We start from the raw sequence: 19,308 nt of genomic DNA, 5'->3' as shown, positions 1-19,308 counted from the left end.
ACCAATGCAAGGGGTTGGTGATGGTGTGCTGTATAGGAATCCTGTGTTTCATGCATGATTGTTCTGTAAATCCACAACTTCTCTAATAAAATAAAATTAAAAAAAAAGATTGATAGGTACTCACCATTCAGTAGCTCAGATTATATTAGTTGAAAAAAGGATTATATTGTTTTCTATATGGGAATTAAAGTAGGCTCCATGGAGGTGGTGCTAGGTAAGCCAAACTAATATTGTGATAACAGTTTGAAATCACCCATTATTTTCATGTGCAGCAAATGATGTATATATATATATATATTTTCACATGGGCAGGCACCGGGAAACGAACCCGGGTCCTCCAGCGTGGCAGGCGAGCATTCTTGCCTGCTGAGCCACCGTGGCCCACCCAGCAAATGATATTTTAATAAGAAAATACTACAGAAAAGAATATTGTTTTGTATATGGGCTTTTGGTGTTGCACCATTTCTTCCCAATATGACATTTAATTTTTTTTTTAAGGATTGATAGACTGTTGTTGATAGGCTGGCTTTTTACGGGGTGATCACTGAGGCAGTTGATGAATTGAATGGGGTCTGACTGCTATTTGTTACCAGGGCCACAAGGCAATCACTACTTTGCTAAGAGTTGGAACCTACTTTTTTTTCAAAAAGCAAAAGAATGTCTCTGATAAATCCTTAATTATGGCTGACATTTGTGAAACATCAGTGAACAAAATTATTTCATTGCTTTTTCCTCTGAAACGTCCAGGCTGCCTTCTGACCACTGGAGGGACTGTGGGACCAAACACACTTAGAGAAATCTTGTTTTAGCCTAAAGTTTTGGAGGGAAGGGGTTGTGCCTTGTTTATTTTTACAGTCTTGAGGCTAGGCCTAGCTCATAGTAGGTGTTTTCATTTGCTAATACTGCCAAAAATGCAATATATTGGAAATGGGTTGGTTTTCACAAAGGGAATGTATTAAGTTACCAGTTTACAGTTCTAAAAGGCCATAAAAATATCCAAGCTAAGGGTATCCAGAGAAAGATAACTTGACTCAAGAAAGGCCAATGGCTTGGAATACCTCTGTCAGCTGGGAAGGCAAATGGTTAGGGTATCTGCTGGGAAGGCAAATGGTTAGGGTATCTGCTGGTCCTTTGGCTTCTGGATACCCTGGGGCATTTTCTTTCTGCATCTTCAAATGGTCTCTGTGCGCGTTAGCTCTGAAGCTGTTCCGAAATGATTCCTTCTTAAAGGACTCCAGTAAGCAGATTAAGGCCCACCTTGAATGGGCGGAGATGCATCTCCATGGAAACCACCTAATCAAAAGGTCCCACCCACAATTGGGTGTCTCACATCTCCATGGAAACAACTTAATCAAAATGATCCCACTCTACAATACTAAACCAGGATTAAAGAACATAGCTTTTCTGGGGTACACAACAGTTTCAAACCAGTACAGTAGGTACTCAGTTTATAGAGGAATGAATGAAGTGTTAGAAGCCACAATCCTTAGGAATGGCAGAAGATAAAAGGGAAGCATTAGGCAGACAAGAAAACTCAAAGGCTTCACTAGGTTGCCGTGTGATGTAAATGTTTGGTTGATAGTACCACATTAATTTAGGTCATAATGTGTGTATCTTATGTGTTCAGGTGGGTATCATATCACATCATTGTCAGAGCCCCAGATATCTGCTCCAGAAGGATCATGAAGATGAAAACTGATGAAAGCATTTACATTAAAAAAAAATTTTTTAGTTAAACAGTTTTATTCACACACTATACCATCCATTCTAAGTGTACAATCAATGGCCCTTGGTATAATATGTATTCACCACCACAATCAATATGAGAACATTCTCATTGCTTCCGGAAAAAAACCCCATATTCCTTATTCCCCCATTATTGGCATTTAGCTTGGGTATAGTGCCTTTGTTACAATTAATGAAAGAATATTATAATGTTATTAACTATAAACCTTAGTTTACATTAACTATTTTTTTCTGTATACTACCCATCTTATTAACATCTTGTAATAGTGAGGTACGCTTGTTCTAGTTCATGTAAGAATTTTATTATTTTTTATAATTAACCACCGTCATTGTCCACTCTAGGTTTCATTAAGTTATACAGTCCCAGTTTTTATCCTCCAGCTTTCCTTCGGGTGACATACATTACCCCGGCCTTTATCTTTCAACCATACTCACGCTCTGCTTGTTACTCTCATTTACAAGCACTGTATTGTGCTTCCATCACACAATATTGTGCTATCCATTTCTGAACCTTTACAATCAACCTTATTAAGCATTCTATATTTCCTTAGCAAGGGAATTCCCATGAGATTCCCTTGCCCAATCTCTATCCCTTTTCAATGTCCTGGTAAAATGTGCTCTCAGACTTTAACTCCCAGAGTTTGCTCATTATAATTAGTTCATATTTGTGAGACCACACGATATTTGTCCTTTAATTTTTGGCTTATTTCGCTCAACATGATGCTGAGGGCTTCTTGACCAGTTCAGTGAATCTGAGTCTTGTGAGAAGGCAGTTTCTCTTGGCTCCGGAGTTGACACCTCCACTTGCCGCAGTCCCAGCCGGTTTACCGCTGTCCTCCTTGCTCTATTTCGTATATGGAGAAGGATGGCAGTCAAAACAGAAAAAGGGACCACAAACGTTTGTAGACCCCACAGGCCTTCGGACAGCGCTTCCTGTCCTTGTGAGTGGGCGGGTCCGGGAGAGAAGAGGGCTTGGTCTGAGGGTGGGCCACGAGGCCCAGGGTGCTGGCCAGCTGGCGAGACGGAGCCGGGCGCACGAGCCGCGCGGGGCTCGCATTGGCTCAGCTGGCGCCCCTCCTCGCGGGGCCGACCCGGTGCCGCCTTCAAAGAGGCTTCTCCCAGCGGCGACGACCGAGGCCACCTCAGCGACGGGGAAACATGGTCGAGTACGCGCGGCTCCCCAGCCGTCTGGCGCTGATTCGCCTCCGAAACCCGCCAGTCAACGCAATCAGGTAACAGGCTCGGTTATCTCCAGCCAGGGGCAGCTGCGGACTCGCCCGTCGGCCTGCTCCGGAGGCTCGGCCTCTCCCCTGCTGCTTTAACGTGAGAAAGACGCTAATGCGGACTGAGACCTGGTGCGCGCCCGGGCTCTTTGCATAGGTTAGCTTGCTCAGTCACCGCTGGGAACCCGTCCCTCTTTACTAGGAAGGAAACGGAGACTGAGGCCCATGGCGGCTGTAGGTGGGAAAGGCTGGGATCCAACGCGGTCTGTAGACGCCAAACTTTTCCGCTTCCTTACAGCTTCGGTTTTTCTGGCATGGATTGATAAGCAATGTGTTATCAAGGACTTTAGCACTTGGACAATAAAGAAGGTTAGCTTTTGTGTGTGAAGGTTCACTTGTGTGTGTGTGTGTGTGTGTGTGTGTGTGTGCGCGCACGCGCGCGTATCAACTCAGTGAGTAAAGGGGAACTGTGTCCTGGCCTAGAAATGCGGTTATTTCTCCTGATCTGTTCTAAACCTCAGGGTCTTAGGGCATCAGTGAAAAACCTATGTTAGAATTACACTTTAAGTAACATTTTTCTGAAAAGATTCTGTGCAATTTATCTTCTTTTATAACAGCACGGGGTAAAGTTCAACTTCCTTGTGAAACTCTTTAGCCCAGATCTGTGCAAAATACTTAGAGCATTACTTTTCAATGTGAGATTAGTGCTGTCGTCTTGAAAGTTAAAGAATTATTTTATAGGTCTCCATATCTCTGGAAAAAGTATACTGATACATCGGCCTCAAGAAAAGTCAGCCACCCATCTACAGGGAGTAAGATCAGAGAAATTATCATACACAAAGAATCATGTTGTATAAAGTGTAGAAAGATCTTTTTTTCTTTCTTAATTACTTGCCTGCTGAAGCTCTTAATCACATACCTGCTGAAATAAAAGAGACTGAATGAGGAGATCTGCTGATTTTAAAAATTTTTTGTATTTATTTATTTTTAATATGCCTATGTTTATTTGCTGGTCTGCAAATAGAAATGTCCTATTTTTTAGACTTTTAATTTTGAAATAAATTCAAGCTTACAGTTTGCAAAAATAATACAAAAACAATACAGAGAATTCCCAAATACCCCCACACAGATACCTAGATTTACCAACTTTGAAAATTTTGCCACGTTTGCTATATCGTTCTCTCTCTCTCTCTATTTCTCTATCTGTTGTATAAACATTTGACAGCACATTGCATATATCATTCTCCTTTAACACTGAATACTTCCATGTTTATTTCCTAAGAACAAGGATAGTCACTTAAGTAACCCACATTAAGTACAGTTAAGTTAAAGAAATTTAACATTGATAGAACGCTTACAACCTATATTCTAATTTTTGAATTGTCTCAAAATGTCCTTTGTGGCATTTTCTCCTTCCTTATAAGATCCAGTCCAGGATCATGTATTACACTTAATTGTCATTGTCCCTTTAATCTTATGCTCGCTCCCTCTCTCTTGCTCTCTCTCTCTCCTTTTAATAAATTGTGGTAAAAAAATAACCAAACAGAAACTCTGCACCCATTATACGTTAACTCCCCATTTCTACCACCCCAATCCTCATTCTTGGTAGCCTGTACTCTACTTTCTATCTCTATAGATTTGCATGTTCTAGTTATTTCATTTAAATTGAATCATAATATCTGTCCTTTTGTGTCTGACTTATTTCACTCAAGGTTCATCCACGTTATAGCTTACAACATAACTTAATTACATTTTATGGCTGAATAATATTCTAGTATATGTATATACCACATGGTGTTTATCCATCCAGCTGTCGATTGACACTTGGGTTACGTTGACCTTTTAGCTATTGTAAATAATGCTGTTGTGAACATTGCTGTACAAATATCTGTTCAAGTCCCTGCTTTCAGTTCTTTGGGTATATACTTAGAAATGGGGTTGTGGGGTCATATGGTAGTTCTATGTTTAACTATTTGGAGAGCCATCAGTTTTCTAAAGTGGCTTCACCATTTTACTTTCCTACCAATGAGATATGAAGATTCTTATTTCTCCATATCGTTGTGAACACTTGCTATTTTGCCTTTTTAAAATAATAGCCATTCTAGTGGATGTGAGTTGGTATTTCATTGTGGTTTTGATTTGCATTTCTCTAATGGCTAAAGAATCTAACATCATTTCATGTATTTATTGGCCATTTGTCCATTTCCTTTGGAGAAATAACTATGCAAGTTGTTTGCCCATTTTTTTGTCAATGATTTTTTTATTGAGATAAAATCATCCAGAGTATACAATCAGTGGTTTACAGTATCATCGTAAAGCTGTGCATTCATCATTACAATAGATTTTTGAACACTTTAATCCAAAAACAAAATTAAGAATAAAAAGAAAAAGAACACCCAAAACATCCCATACCCCCATACCCTCTATTGTTCATTTATTTTTTTGGTCTTTTTTTTTCTTACTCGTCTGTCCATACACTGGATAAAGGGAGTTTTAGTAACAAGGTTTTCATACTCACAGTCACACCTTAAAAGCTCTGTAGTTATTCAGTCATCTTCAAGGATCAGGGCTTACTGGATAACAGTTCAACAGTTTCAGGTGTTTCCCTCTAGCTACTCCAATGCACCAAAAACAGAAAGGGATATCTATATATTGTATAAGAATAACCTCCAGAAATACTTCTTACTCTATTTGAAATCTCTCAGCCTTTATTTTGTTTCATTTCTCTTCCTTCTTTTGGTCAAGAAGGCTTTCTCAATCCCATGATACCAGGTCCGGGCTCATCCCTGGGAGTCATTCCTATATAGGGGAAGGGCAGTGAGTTCATCTGCAGCATTGGCTTAGAGGGAGGCCATATCTGAGCAACAAAAGAGGTTCTCTGGGGGTGACTCTTAGGAATAATCATGAATAGGCTTAGCTTCTCCTTTGCAGGAATAAGTTTCATAAGGGCAAGTCCCAAGATCAAGGGCCTGGGCCCATCAAACTGACAGTCTCTAATGCTTGTGAAACTATCAGGTTTAATATTTCCACCTTTTCCCCCAGTCTCCCAAGGGGGCTTTGCAAATACTTTTTAATCTTCTGCCCAGCTTACTCTGGGTTGTATTGGGGCATCACACCAATCTGTACAAACTAACAAGATTTCACTCCCTGTTCAAGGTGCCATGCAATTATGGTTTTCAAATAAGCTGATCATATAGATAGTATGCTACCAAAAATATAAATTTTGCATTGAATAAATATCTTTTCCTTTAGCCTCACACAGAAGTTGAAATTCTTAAAATACGGTCAATATTATCCTTTACTGTAGAGTCTAATTTACCTTAGTCCTACCCAGATCAGCTTCATTCATATCTCTAATTGAAATCTGATAACTTCCTCAGTATTTTTTTTTCTTTTTTTTTTTTTTAACATGGGCAGGCACCAGGAACTGAACCCGGGTCTACAGCATGGCAGGCAAGAACTCTGCCTGCTGAGCCACCATGGCCCTCTCAGTATTTTTAACAATTGCTGTATAGGGTACTGCTGATGTTCACAGCCACAGAACTCTAACTCTGAATCTCAAGTGTCACACAAATTCCCAAAGTTCTATGGAATGACCAGGTACTACACAAAGAGCTCAGCATCTCAGAATTTAGAAATAACAGTTATAACTCTGAAATAGATGTGACTGCTATAAGAGCTTTCAATTGAGGAACTATTACAGTAGGCCTTCCCATGATAACCTGTGCTCTCGAATTAAATTCTCAGAGTTTGTACACTATAATTAGTCCATATTTGTGAGGAATTATAATATTTGTCTTTTCATTTTTTGGCTTATTTTACTCAACTTACTGTCCTCAAGCTTTATTCACGAAGTTCCAGCCTCACAACTTCATTGCTTCTTCCAGCCATTACATCATACAATAGTCCCTTGTATGAACGCACCACAGTTCGCCCTTCCAGTCTTCAAATGTACCCTAAATTGCAAATCACAAACACTGCTACCATAAACACCAGTGTGCAAATGTCCATTCATGGCTTTGCTCTCACTCCTCCAAGAGTACACCTAACTAAAGAGTTGCAGGATCATATGGCAAGCCTATCCCTAGCCTCCTGTGGAGCTACCACACGCCCCTCTGGATAGGCTGCACCTCTCAGCCTCCCTACCGACAGTGAATAGGTACATTTCTCTCCGCATTTTCTTCAGCACTTGTGTCTCTCTATTCATTTTTAAAGTTCTATTCACACATCATACAAGCCAACCTAAGTGAAAAATCAGTGGTTCCTGGTATAATCACATAGTCATGCCTTCACCACCACAATCTATATGAGGACATTTCCATTTCTTCTGCAAAGAATCCCATCCCCTCCCCCATATCTCCTGCTTTTTGACATTTAGCTTTGTGTTTGCCCACTTTTAAAATTGGGTTGTCTTTTTATTGTTGAGTTGTAATAGTTTTTATATATTTTGGATATTAAACCCTCATCAGATATATGGTTTCCAACTATTTTCTCCCATTCTGTAAGCTGTCTTTTCACTTTCTTGATAATGTCCTTTGATGCACAAAAGTTTTTTATTTTGATGAAATACAATTAATTTTTCTTGTTTTGTTGCTTGTGCTTTTGGAGTAAAGTCTAAAAATCCATTGCCTAATACAAGGTCCCTATGTTCCCTATGTTTTCTTCTAAGAGTTTTAGCTCTTATGTCTAGGTCATTGATCTGTTTTGAGTTAATTTTTGTAGATGGTGTGAGGTAGGGGTCCACTTTCATTCCTTTATATGTAGATATCCAGTTTTCCCAGAACCATTTATTAAAGAAACCATTCTTTCCCCCTTGAGTGGACTTGGCACCCTTGTCAAAAATCAGCTGGTAGTCAAGCAAACTCACCACCCTCCCCCTGTCTACGTGGGACATGACTCCAAGGGATGTGGACCTTCCTGGCAATGTGGGACAGAAATCCTAGAATGAGCTGAGACTCAGCATCAAGGGATTGAGAAAACCTTCTCGACCAAAAGGGGGAAGAGTGAAATGAGACAGAGTGTCAATGGCTGAGAGATTCCAAACAGAGTCGAGAGGTTATCCTGGAGGTTATTCTTACGCATTAAGTAGATATCACGTTGTAATTCAAGATGTAATGGAGAGGCTGGAGGGAACTGCCAGCAAAATGTAGAGCTGTGTCCCAGTAGCCATGTTTCTTGGTGATGATTGTATAATGATATAGCTTTCACAATGTGACTGTGTGATTGTGAAAACCTTGTGTCTGATGCTCCTTTTATCTACCTTGTCAACAGATGAGTAGAACATATGGAATAAAAATAAATAATGGGGGAACAAATGTTAAAATAAATTTAGTAGATTGAAATGCTAGTGATCAGTGAAAGGGAGGGGTAAGGGATATGATATGTACAATTTTTTTTTTCTGTTTTCGTTTTATTTCTTTTTCTGTTATCTTTTTATTTCTTTTTCTGAATTGATGCAAATGTTCTAAGAAATGATCATGATGATGAATATGCAACTATGTGATGATATTGTGAATTACTGATTATATATGTAGAACGGAATGATCATATGTTAAGAATGTTTGTGTTTCTTTCTTGTCATATTTTTTTAAAAATTTAAAAATTAATTAAAAAATTAAAAAAAAACAGTTGGTAGTGCATTTCTTAATATAACTTATATGGACAGTTTAATTGAACACCATAAGTACATGGAACCTTGAATAGGGCATAAGATTTTTAGGTTTGTCCAGAATGTTGCCCCGATAAATCCGAGTACTTTTTTGTTTGTTTGTTTGTTTGTTTTTTGTTTTAATGAAAACGGATTTATTGTAGTATATTATAAAGGGAATTTGGGGTGATAATCAATACAGTGAGTAGAAATACCCAACCGCACCATGAAAGGTCCTGGTGGAAACTCCACTGCTACCACTACCTTTTTTTTTTCTCATCACATAGTTGTATATTCATCTTCATTATCATTTCTTAGAACATTTGCATAAATTAGAAAAATAAATGAAAACAGAAAAAAATTCATTCCTACCATACCCCTTACCCCTCCCTTTCATTGATCACTAGCATTTCAATCTACTAAATTTATTTTAACATTTGTTCCCCTATTATTTATTTATTTTTAATCCATATGTTTTACTAGTCTGTCGATAAGGTAGATAAAAGGAGCATCAGAAACAAGGTTTTCACAATCACACTGTCACGTTGTGAAAGCTATATCATTTATACAATCATCTTTAAGAAACATGGCTACTGGAACACAGCTCTACGTTTCAGGCAGTTCCCTCCAGCCTCTCCATTACACCTTAACTAAAAAAGGTGATATCTATATTATACATTAGAATAACCTCTCGATTCTGTTTGGAATCTGTCAGCCATTGACACTTCATTTTGTCTCATTTCACCCTTCCCCCTTTCAGTCGAGAAGATTTTCTCAATCCCTTGATGCTGAGTCCCAGTATCCCCTTTTTAGTTTAAGGTGTATTAGAGAGACTAGAGGGAAATGATGAATATACAACTATGTGATGATATTGTGAGTTATTGATTATATGCCAAGAATGGAATGATCATAAGGTAAGAATGTTCATTTTTATAGGTTGTTATGTTTAAAAAAATTTTTTTAATTAGAAAAAAAAGAAATACTAGTGGACAATGAAAGGAAGTAGAAAGGGGTATAGAAAAAAATAGGGGGAACTAAGGTTAAAATCTATTGAGTAGATGGAAATGCTAGTGGTCAATGAGAGGGAGGGGTATGGGGTATGCTCTGTGTGCGTTTTTCGTTTTTCTTTTTATTTCTTTTTCTGGAGTGATGCAAATGTTCTAAAAAGTGATGATGGTGATGAATATACTACTATGTGATGATATTGTGAGCCATTGATTGTACACCATACATGGAATGTTTGTATGTTAAGTATGTTTGTGTTTGTATGTTATTTTGGTTTGGTAATACAAGATAAATTAAATTTAAAAAAATCAGTTGGCCGTAAATAGGTGGGTTTATTTCCATGCTCTCAATTCTATTCCACTGGTCTATTTATTTGTACCATACATTTCAATTATTGCAGCTTTGTAACATGTTCTGATACTGGGAAGTGTGAGTCCTTGAACTTTATTCTTCTTTTTCAAGATTGTTGGCTATTCAGGGTCCCTTATCCTTCTATATGAATTTAATAAAATTTTAGTTTTCAAAATGTATATTTTATTGGACCTGTTCATGTATCTTCACCAGCAGTTGGGACATCATCACTGTTGGTGTTTCTAGTGTAAATTACTTGAGCTCTATGTTTTGAAACCAGCTTTATAAGTCCTCTACTAAGCAATATCTGAAGGGCTGCCCTGGCCAGGGAACCATGAATATTCAGTCTCTCAGAGACGACACCTGGGGTTATAAACTTGTAGTTGGGAACTACCTTACAGGGTTTGTCTTATGTGGCTTTGTCAAACAAGACAAGATTATTGAGCATGTCCCAAAATTTCCCTTTGAACCATTTCTTCTTTTAGGCCTTGTCTCCAGATTTATTCACTGGGTCTTTATCTTTCTTGGCCAACTTTCTGGCATCTTCTTTTTGTTGTCCTTGGGTGACACTGAGAAGCTTAGAGAGCAATTTCTACCACTGCAGCCTTGCTAAGATATTGGACAAAAGGAATTCCATATGAATTTGGTGATTAGTTTCTCCATTTGTGCAATGAAGTCTGCAGGAATTTTGATTGGGATTGCACTGAATCTGCAAATTGCTTTCTGTCGTGTTGACATCTAAACAATATTAAGTCTTCCAATCCATCAGCACAGGATAATCATGCGTTTATTTAGGTCTTCTTTAATTTCTTTCAGTAATGATTTGTAATTTTCCATTTACAAGTCCTATACATCCTTGGTTAAATTTTATTCCTAGATATTTGATTCTTTTAGTTGCTATTAAAATTGGAATTTTTAAAATTTAAAACAAAGATTTAATTTAGTCTTTCTAATTCTGATACCTATTGGGGTGACCTTCCAGGACAGCTGTCCCCTTTGTAATGACTCAGCAATCCAAGATGCTTTAATGTTGGGATTCCACATTCTCCACATGTGACTTCCAGGATTCCCTGACAAGGGAAAAAGAAAACAGAATAGCATGTTAGCTCTTAAATGCCTAAGTTTCAGATGTTGCATGTTACTTCTACTTACAGTTTATCGGTCAGACTATTATAATGCTTCCTTGCTGGAAAATGTAGGGAGTACTTGGATATTTGGTGAACAGTAAATGTATCTACTAAGAGGTTTTTTTGTGTATCTCTAATAACCTTTCCCACCTTTCATTTTTTCCCACATAGTAGTGGGAGGAACTTTTCTTAGCTTGTTTCTGTAAGAAGACATCATCATATTGTGGTTCAGTGTTTTGCAGTGAGGTACTGTTGGCATCTGGGCAGAACAATTTGATGTTGTGTTTGTCCTGTGAATTAAAAGATACTTAATATCCTTGACCATGGGAGTAAATGCCAATAGTACCCACTAGTCATTGCAACAACCTAAAATGCCCCTTACATTTCCAACAGCTCTCTTGGGGGGGAACCATTTGTTTTTAAAAATACATGTGGGGAACTTTAACAGGATTTTACTCTTTTGGGGCCTTAGTTTACATAGCTGTAAAATGTGAGAGTGAGACTGATCTCTAAATGTATGGGATAAATACCAGTCACTGGGCTAGCTAGATCTAGGAACTGGTTGAGCAAGCTTTCTAAATAAATATCCACCTGGGAAAAAAAAAAAAACATTGTAGTGATGAGATTTTATCCTCAAGCCTTTTTTTGGTTTCTTTCTTTTTTTTTTTTACTTTAACATTTTTTTATTGTGAAATATAACATATATGCAAAAAAAGCAATAAATTTCAAAGTACAAGTAGTTATAGAACAGATTTCAAAGTTTGGTATGGGTTATACTTCCACAATTTCAGGTTTTCCTTCTAGTTGCCCCAAGATACTGGAGACAAAAAGAAGTATCAATATAATGATTCAACAGTCATACTCATTTATTGAATTCTGTCTTCTCTATTATAACTCCACCTTCGCCTTTGATCCTTCTCCTAATCTTCTTTTTTTTTTATACATGGGCAGGCACCGGGAATCGAACCCAGGTCCTCTGGCATAGCAGGCAAGCGTTCTTGCCTGCTGAGCCACCATGGCCCACCCCCTTCTCCTAATCTTTAGGAATATTTGGGTTATGCCCATTCTAACTATTTTCATGTGGAAAACGGGTATCAACAATATGAGATGGGGGATGGAACTACTTAATGTTCTTGGAGAGACTGGCACTTCTAGATTCCAAGACTTATGTGGCCTAGGAACCATATGAAGGTTTTAGGTTTCTGAAAAGTAAACTTAGTATGTGCAACTTTTGTTTCAGAGAGAGCACTGGGTGTTCTTTAGGGTTAACAGGAATCATATTGGTTGAGGTTTGGCAAACTGTGGCACTTAGCAGTATCTATCTGAAGTGTGCATAAGAGAAGCCTCCAGAATGGCCTCTTGGCTCTATTTGAACTCTCTTAGCCGCTAATACCTTATTTTGTTACATTTCTTTTTCCCTTCTTGGTCAGGAAGGCATTGTCGATCCCACAGTGCCAGGGCCAGGCTTATCCCTGGGAGTCATGTCCCATATTGCCAGGGAGACTCACACCCCTGGAAATCATGTCCCATGTAGGGAAGAGGGTAATGATTTTCCTTGCAGAGCTGGACTTAAGAGAGAGAGAGGCCAACTCTGAGCAACAAAAGAGGTTCCCTGGAAGTAGCTCTCAGGCATAATTATAGGTAGGCTTAGCTTCTCCACTACAGAAATAAGTTTCTTAAGAGCAAGCCTCAAGATCAAGGGCTTGGCCTATTAACTTGCGAGTCTCTGTTGTTTGAGAGCATTTCAGGGGGTTCCTATGTGGAAATTTAATAGTTCCATATTTTTTCTCCAGTCCCTCCAGGGACTTTGCTAATACTTTTTAATTATCTGCCCAACACACCCTGGGATGTATCTGGGTATTACATTAAGCTATACAGATTTACAAACCCTTGTTCCAATTGTGGGCTCCATATGTTTGGGTTGTTTAAATGAGTTATCCAGATAGGTTGATTTAGATTGTGTGTTACAGAAAATTGAAGTTTTAGACAAAATAAACCTCTCTGCCTTTGGTCTCATACAGTAGGTGAAGCTCTATAATAGAAACATTATCATCCTTTGCCCTGTATTCTGATTAACCTTAGTCCCAACAAGATCAGCTTCATTCTTATCTCTAATTGAAGCCTGATCTCTTCTTTGGTCTCTTTAACAGTTTTTTGTTTTTTGCTTTTTTTATGTACTCATGCCTTTTTTTAGCCAACATTTTTATCAGATCCTCTGTTTATTAAAATTGTTAATTGACTGAAGCTAGAAGAAGCAGGGTGAAAAAAGCTCAAGAGAGGCAGGTAGCAAGTGGACTACATGGAGAAAAACATGGGCTTCTCAGTCTCTAAGTCTCTGCATTGTCATTTACTACTTAAAACAAAGTGATTCTAGGTAAGTTTATTTGTTTACTCAGCTTCCTCATCTGTAAAATGGGAATGACACCACCTACTTCACAGGGTTATTATGAGAGTAAATGAAATAATCCAACTAAAATTCCTCATATATACACTTGCATTCAGTTAAGTGAACAACAAATGGTAATTAGGTTATAATAATATAATTTATTATTATTATGTTATATATTATAATTATGTATTATTATTATTTATTATAAATAATGAGGATTTATATTTTAATAAAGGTAATAACAAAAGTCCCCCCAAACAGGTGGCATGGAGCTGATGGTGGATGCTAGGGACCTTTGATTAGAGCTGGTGATCTCCTTACCCCAGTGGTTCTCGGAGTGTGGTCTATAGACCACATGCCTCAGAATCACACATGGTGTGGTACAGAATCTTTGGATGGGCCCTTGAAGTTTGCATGTGTAATAAATACCCCCTATGATGCTTATGCATACTCCAGTTTGAGAACCACTACCCAGCTGCAATCCACATCCTAGAAAGCAGTTACTACATTTCAGAAAGTCTGCTTGAATCCTCTGTCCACATGAGAACCTCTAGTATATTTTCCAAAGTCCAACTTGAAGTTTCTTCCTTTGTGAAGTTTTCCTGTATCTAACCTTTGAGCTTCCAAAGGACTTTGTCCATTCCTACGTTCTCGGACTTTATTCTGGTTAGCTCTGCATGTATCTGTTTCATGTACAGAATTGTGACTGCCTCAGGGTCAGCAATTTTGTTTAATTAGAGAAGTCATGGGTTTGCAAAACAATCATGTATAAAACTCAGGCTTCTATCTTATTTACCTCTACACTGGTAGCACTCATGTGAGGTTTAAAATAGGTGGTGAGCAACTGTTTAGGAATAAATGAGTAAGTGGAGGAGTGGGTCACCACCTCTGGAAACCTCTTTTAATTCTGTGCATGCAATTCACAGAGAGAGGAGGCAAACTGGAATGCTGTGATTGAAGAGAGACAGCCAGGGCCCTAAGGGGACTTAGAGCTGCATCCTCAGAGGGGAAAAAAATGGAAACACTGGTTAAGTATCTTCATCTGTTAGAAGGGCTGTCTTGTATCTGAGGGATTAGACTTCTGTAAGACCCAAAGGAATCTGGAGGGAAACAAACTTTAGCTTAGTATCAGGACACAATGTGCCTGGCACATGGCATGCATTTTTTCAACATTTATTGAATGAATGCATGCATGAATACAAAGAGCTGTTCAGAAATGGACTAGATTGCCTTGAGGAGTTTCCCGTCACTTGGATCGTCCATGAGAAGCCTGGACAGGTGGAAGAAGTGGCATGCCTCAGGAATGTTGGAGGAAAAATTTTTTTTCATGTTCCCATCTGAGTCTGTGTTTCTGTTTCTTTCCTGCTGAACTTTCCATGATTATAGTTACAGTCCTGTGTTGCCTCTAGGTCATGCAATCAGCTTCTTTGGGGAGACCCTGCACTTACCTTCTGTGTCATCACAAGTAATTTAACTTCTTTTAGCTTCAGTCTCCACACAATGAAATAGGGATAACAATATCTGCCTCATGTGGGGTTTAAATGAGTTGGAAATTATAAACTGGCATGCTGCATATATTTGTAACTGTTGCCTCTTATCTGCCTTAACATGCCCTAACATATCCAGACATCTCTCGTTCTTGCAAGCCTTGCTATTCTAACCCCCTGCCTAGCAACTCCTGAGCATATATCGCACCACCTTTTCACCTCTTCTTCATTAGACCATGTACACTCCTCACCTCACCACCCATTATAATATTCAACACACCTCCTAGCCAATCCACATCCTACACGACACCATACCAGCTGCCCATCAAAGTTTCTTCACCTCTAATTAACTCCCCCTCACCAACCCTATATATTCTTTGTGTTTCCTCTTGTCGGGGTCCTAGCCTGTAAGCCTTGCCAGCCAGCTAGGTCCCGCGAGCCCCTATGCAATAAACTACTGCTATTATTCTTTAGTCTCGGTTTATTGTGCTCGCGCACCCTCCAGACCTTCGAGCCCCGTGGTCTTGGCTGATGCCGCTCTCCGGCCGAACCACATCCGAGGACGAGACCCCAGTGCGGTCGGGCTAGGCAAGCCCCACGCCGCACTGGCATAATAGATGTTAGGTAATATTACTCCTATTAGTCCGAAGGCCTGTTGCACACCCCTACCAGCAGGTGCTTCTGCTCAAAGTCCATTCCAGCTTCATCAAGATTTTCTCTCCTTGAGATAGGCTAAGCCTACTTAAAATTAGGCCTAAGAGTCACCCCCCCCAAAAGAGAACCTCTTTTGTTGCTCAGATAAAAAGAGAACCTCTTTTGTTGCACAGATTTGGCCTCTCTCGCTCAGCCAACATGACAGGTAAACTCACTGCCCTCCCCCTGTCTACGTGGACATGACTCCCAGGGGTGTGGACCTTCCTGGCAACATGGGACAGAAATCCTAGGATGAGCTGGGACTCAACAACAAAGGATTGAGAAAACCTTCTTGACCAAAAGGGGGAAGAGAGAAATAAAGTGTCAATGGCTGAGAGATTCCAGACAGAGTCAAAAGAGGTTTTCCTGGAGGTTATTCTTATGCATTAAGTAGATACACCTTTTTAGTTAAGGCATAACAGAGAGGCTGGAGGGAATTGTCTGAAAATGCAGAGCTGTGTTCCAGTAGCCAGGTTTCTTGAAGATGATTGTATAATGATACAGCTTTCACAATGTGACTGTGTGATTGTGAAAACCTTGTGTCTGTTGCTCCTTTTATCTACTTGTCAACAAATGAGTAGAAATGTTATCTGTGCTCCAGACTCCATTTCTCTATACATAACTGTATGGGGGGGAGAATATCATTTCTTAATCCCTGTGGTTTAAGGGATTAAGCCATGGTCCCTTTTAACTGGCTGGAATCTAGTAAAGCTGTATCTGTTACAGTCATTATCATTTTTCCTTTTTCCCACTTTTGGTATTTGCAAAATTTACAAGAAAATAAGGGGTAGAGTAAAATGGAAAAGAACAGCCTCTTTTGGCTTAAGCTAATTTTAGCTAATTTTGCCGCTATTATTTACCCAGAAGGAAATACAGGCCTTTTGGAAGGTATTTACTTCTCAGTATTATGTAATGGTTCAGAATCTGTTTTTCATTAGCTGACTTGGCTTCTCATTAACCATTCAAGGCGAAGTGAAAGGGAATTAGGTGAAAGAGAATTAGGTAAAAGGGAATCTATACCTTGGAGGTATTATAGATTCCATTCCTGACCACCACAATAAAGTGAATATCGCAATAAAACGAGTTACACAACTTTTTTGGTTTCCCAGTGTACATAAAAGTTATGTTTATACTATACTATAGTATATTGTGCAACAGCATATGTCAAAAAAAAGTGTATATACCTCCATTAAAAAAACACTTGATTGAAAAAAAAACACCCAATTGCTAAAAAATGCTAGCCATCAGCTGCACTTTCAATGAGTTGTGATCTTTTTGCTGGTGGAGGGGTCTTGCCTCCATCTGATGGCTGCTGACTTCTACAGGTGTTGGAGCTGAAGGTCGAGGCGGCTGTGGCAATCTGTTAAAATAAGACAACAATGAAGTTTGTGGCATTGGTTGACTCATGAAAGATATCTCTAGCATACAATGCCATTTGATAGCAATTTACCCACAGAACTTCTTTTAAAATTGGAGTCAATCCTCTCAAACTCTGCTGCTGCTTTATCAACTAAACTTATGTAATATTTTAAATCCTTTGTTGTCATTTCAAAAATATTCAAAGTATTTTTCACAAGGAATAAATTCCACCTCAAGAAACCGCTTTCTTTACTCATCCATAAGAAACACCTCCTCTTCCATTACAGTATTATCATGAGATCACAGCAGTTCAGTCGCATCTTCAGGCTCCACTTCTAATTGTTTCTCTTCCTGTTTCTGCCACATCTGCAGTTACTTCCTCCACCAAAGTCTTGAATCCCTCAAAGCCCTCCATGAGGATTGGAATCAGCTTCTTCCTGACTCCTGTGAATGCTGGTATTTTGACCTCCTCCCATGAATCACTAATGTTCTTAGTGGCATTTAGAACAGTGAATACTTTCAAGAAAGGCTTTCAATTTACTTTTCCCAGAGCTATCAGAGGATTCACTATCTATGGCAGCTGTTGCCTTACAAGATGTAGTTCTTAAGTAGAAATACTTGGAAGTCAAAATGACTCCTTGATCCATGGGATGCAAAACGAATGTTGTGTTGGCAGGCAGGGAAACATTAATCTCGTACGTCTCCATCAGAGGTCTTGGGTAACCAGGCGCATTGTCAATGAGCAGTAATATTTTGAAAGGAGTCCTGTTTTTTGATCAGCAGGTCTCAACGGTGGGCTTAAAATATTCTCTAAACCATGTTGTAAACAGATGTGCTGTCGTCCAGACTTTGTTGTCCCATTTAGAGAGGACAAGCAGATGAGATTTAGCATAATTCTTAAGAGCCCTCGGATTTTCAGAATGGTAAATGAGCCTTGGTTTCAACTTAAAATCCCCAGTTGTATTAGCCCCTAGCAAGAGAATCAGCCTGTCCTTTGAAGCTTTGAAGCCAAGCATTGACTTCTCTCTAGCTATGAAAGTCCTATATGGCATCTTCCAATAGAAGGCTGTTTTGTCTTCACTGAAAATCTGTTTTTTTTAGTGTAACCACCTTCATCAATGATCTTAGCTAGATCTTCTGGATAACTTCCTGCAGCTTCTACACCAGCATTTGCTGCTTCACCTTTCACTTTTATGTTGTGCAGCTGACTTTTTTCCTTAAACCTTATGAACCAACTTCTGCTAGCTTTGAACTTTTCTTCTGCAGCTTCCTCACCTCTCTCAGCCCCCACAGAATTAAAGGCAGTTAGGGCCTTGTTCTGGACTAGGTTTTGGCAAAAGAGAATGTTATGGCTGATTTGATCATGTATCCAGACCACTAAAGCTTTCTCCATATTATCAAGAAGACAGTTTGTTTTTCTTATCATTCATGTGTTCACTGAAGTAGCACTCTTCATTTCCTTCAAGAATTTTTCCTTTGCATTCACAGCTTGTCTGACTGTTTAGCAGGAAAGGCCCAGCTTTTGACCTATCTTGGCTTCCAACATGCCTTCCTTAATTTCTAACCTTTGATTTAAAGTGAAAGATAAAACACTTTTCCTTTCACTTGAATTCTTAGAGGCAATTGTAGGGTTATTAATTGACCCAATTTCAATACTGTTATGTCCCATAGCATAGGAGGCCTGAGGAGAGAGAAAGAGAGAAATTGGGGAGTGGCCAATTAGTGGAGCAATCAGAACACCTGCATTTTGTGGATTAAGTTCACTGTCTTGGCACCCCCAAAACAATTACAATACTAATATCAAAGATCATTGATTATAGTTCACCATAACAGATAAAATAATGATGAAAATGTTTGAAATATTCCAAGAATTATCAAAATGTGACACAGAGACATGAAGTCAGCACATCCTGTTGGAAAAATAGTACTGATAGATTTGCTTGATGCAGGGTTGCCATAAACCTTGCATTTGTAAAATGCACCTCTCTCAGCCCCCATAGAATTGAAGGCAGTTAGGGCTTTGCTGTGGACTAGGTTTTGGCAAAAGAGAACATCTGCAAAGGTGAAGTGCATTAAAATGAGATATACCTGTATCTCCTTTATTGCCTAAGGTTTATTTTTTTTTAAGTTCATCATCCTTAGACCTAAGGAATTACAGAGGTAGTGTGGGTGGTGACAGAAACAAGCTCAGGATTTTTGGTTCCTGGGGGCAGGCCCAGCTACAGCAAACACAGAGGTAAACAAAGGCAGGGTACGGTGTTTAGCAAATTTGGTCTTGAAC

At 39.0% G+C, this 19,308-nt stretch overlaps 1 protein-coding gene across 3 annotated transcripts in view; it reads left to right on the top strand.

Moving 5' to 3' along the window:
- The first annotated feature begins 2,827 nt into the window (after positions 1-2,827).
- Positions 2,828-19,308, top strand: part of EHHADH (enoyl-CoA hydratase and 3-hydroxyacyl CoA dehydrogenase) — an 87,595-nt gene continuing 71,114 nt past the window's right edge. The window contains exon 1 of one of the 3 annotated variants that reach the window (XM_077117777.1): positions 2,828-2,978. Coding sequence is in view for 1 of the 3 variants with exons in the window: in XM_077117775.1 (XP_076973890.1) it covers positions 2,905-2,978 (74 nt within the window). In the remaining 2 variants the exon portion in view is untranslated. The remainder of the gene's footprint in view (positions 2,979-19,308) is intronic. The other 2 variants (XM_077117775.1, XM_077117776.1) reach the window with 2 other exon arrangements.

The sequence above is a fragment of the Tamandua tetradactyla genome, chromosome 10 (assembly GCF_023851605.1).
Source record: "Tamandua tetradactyla isolate mTamTet1 chromosome 10, mTamTet1.pri, whole genome shotgun sequence".
Classification (NCBI taxonomy): Eukaryota; Metazoa; Chordata; class Mammalia; order Pilosa; family Myrmecophagidae; genus Tamandua; species Tamandua tetradactyla.
Note: the sequence above shows the minus strand (reverse complement) of the source record. Positions and strands in the feature narration are given on the sequence as shown.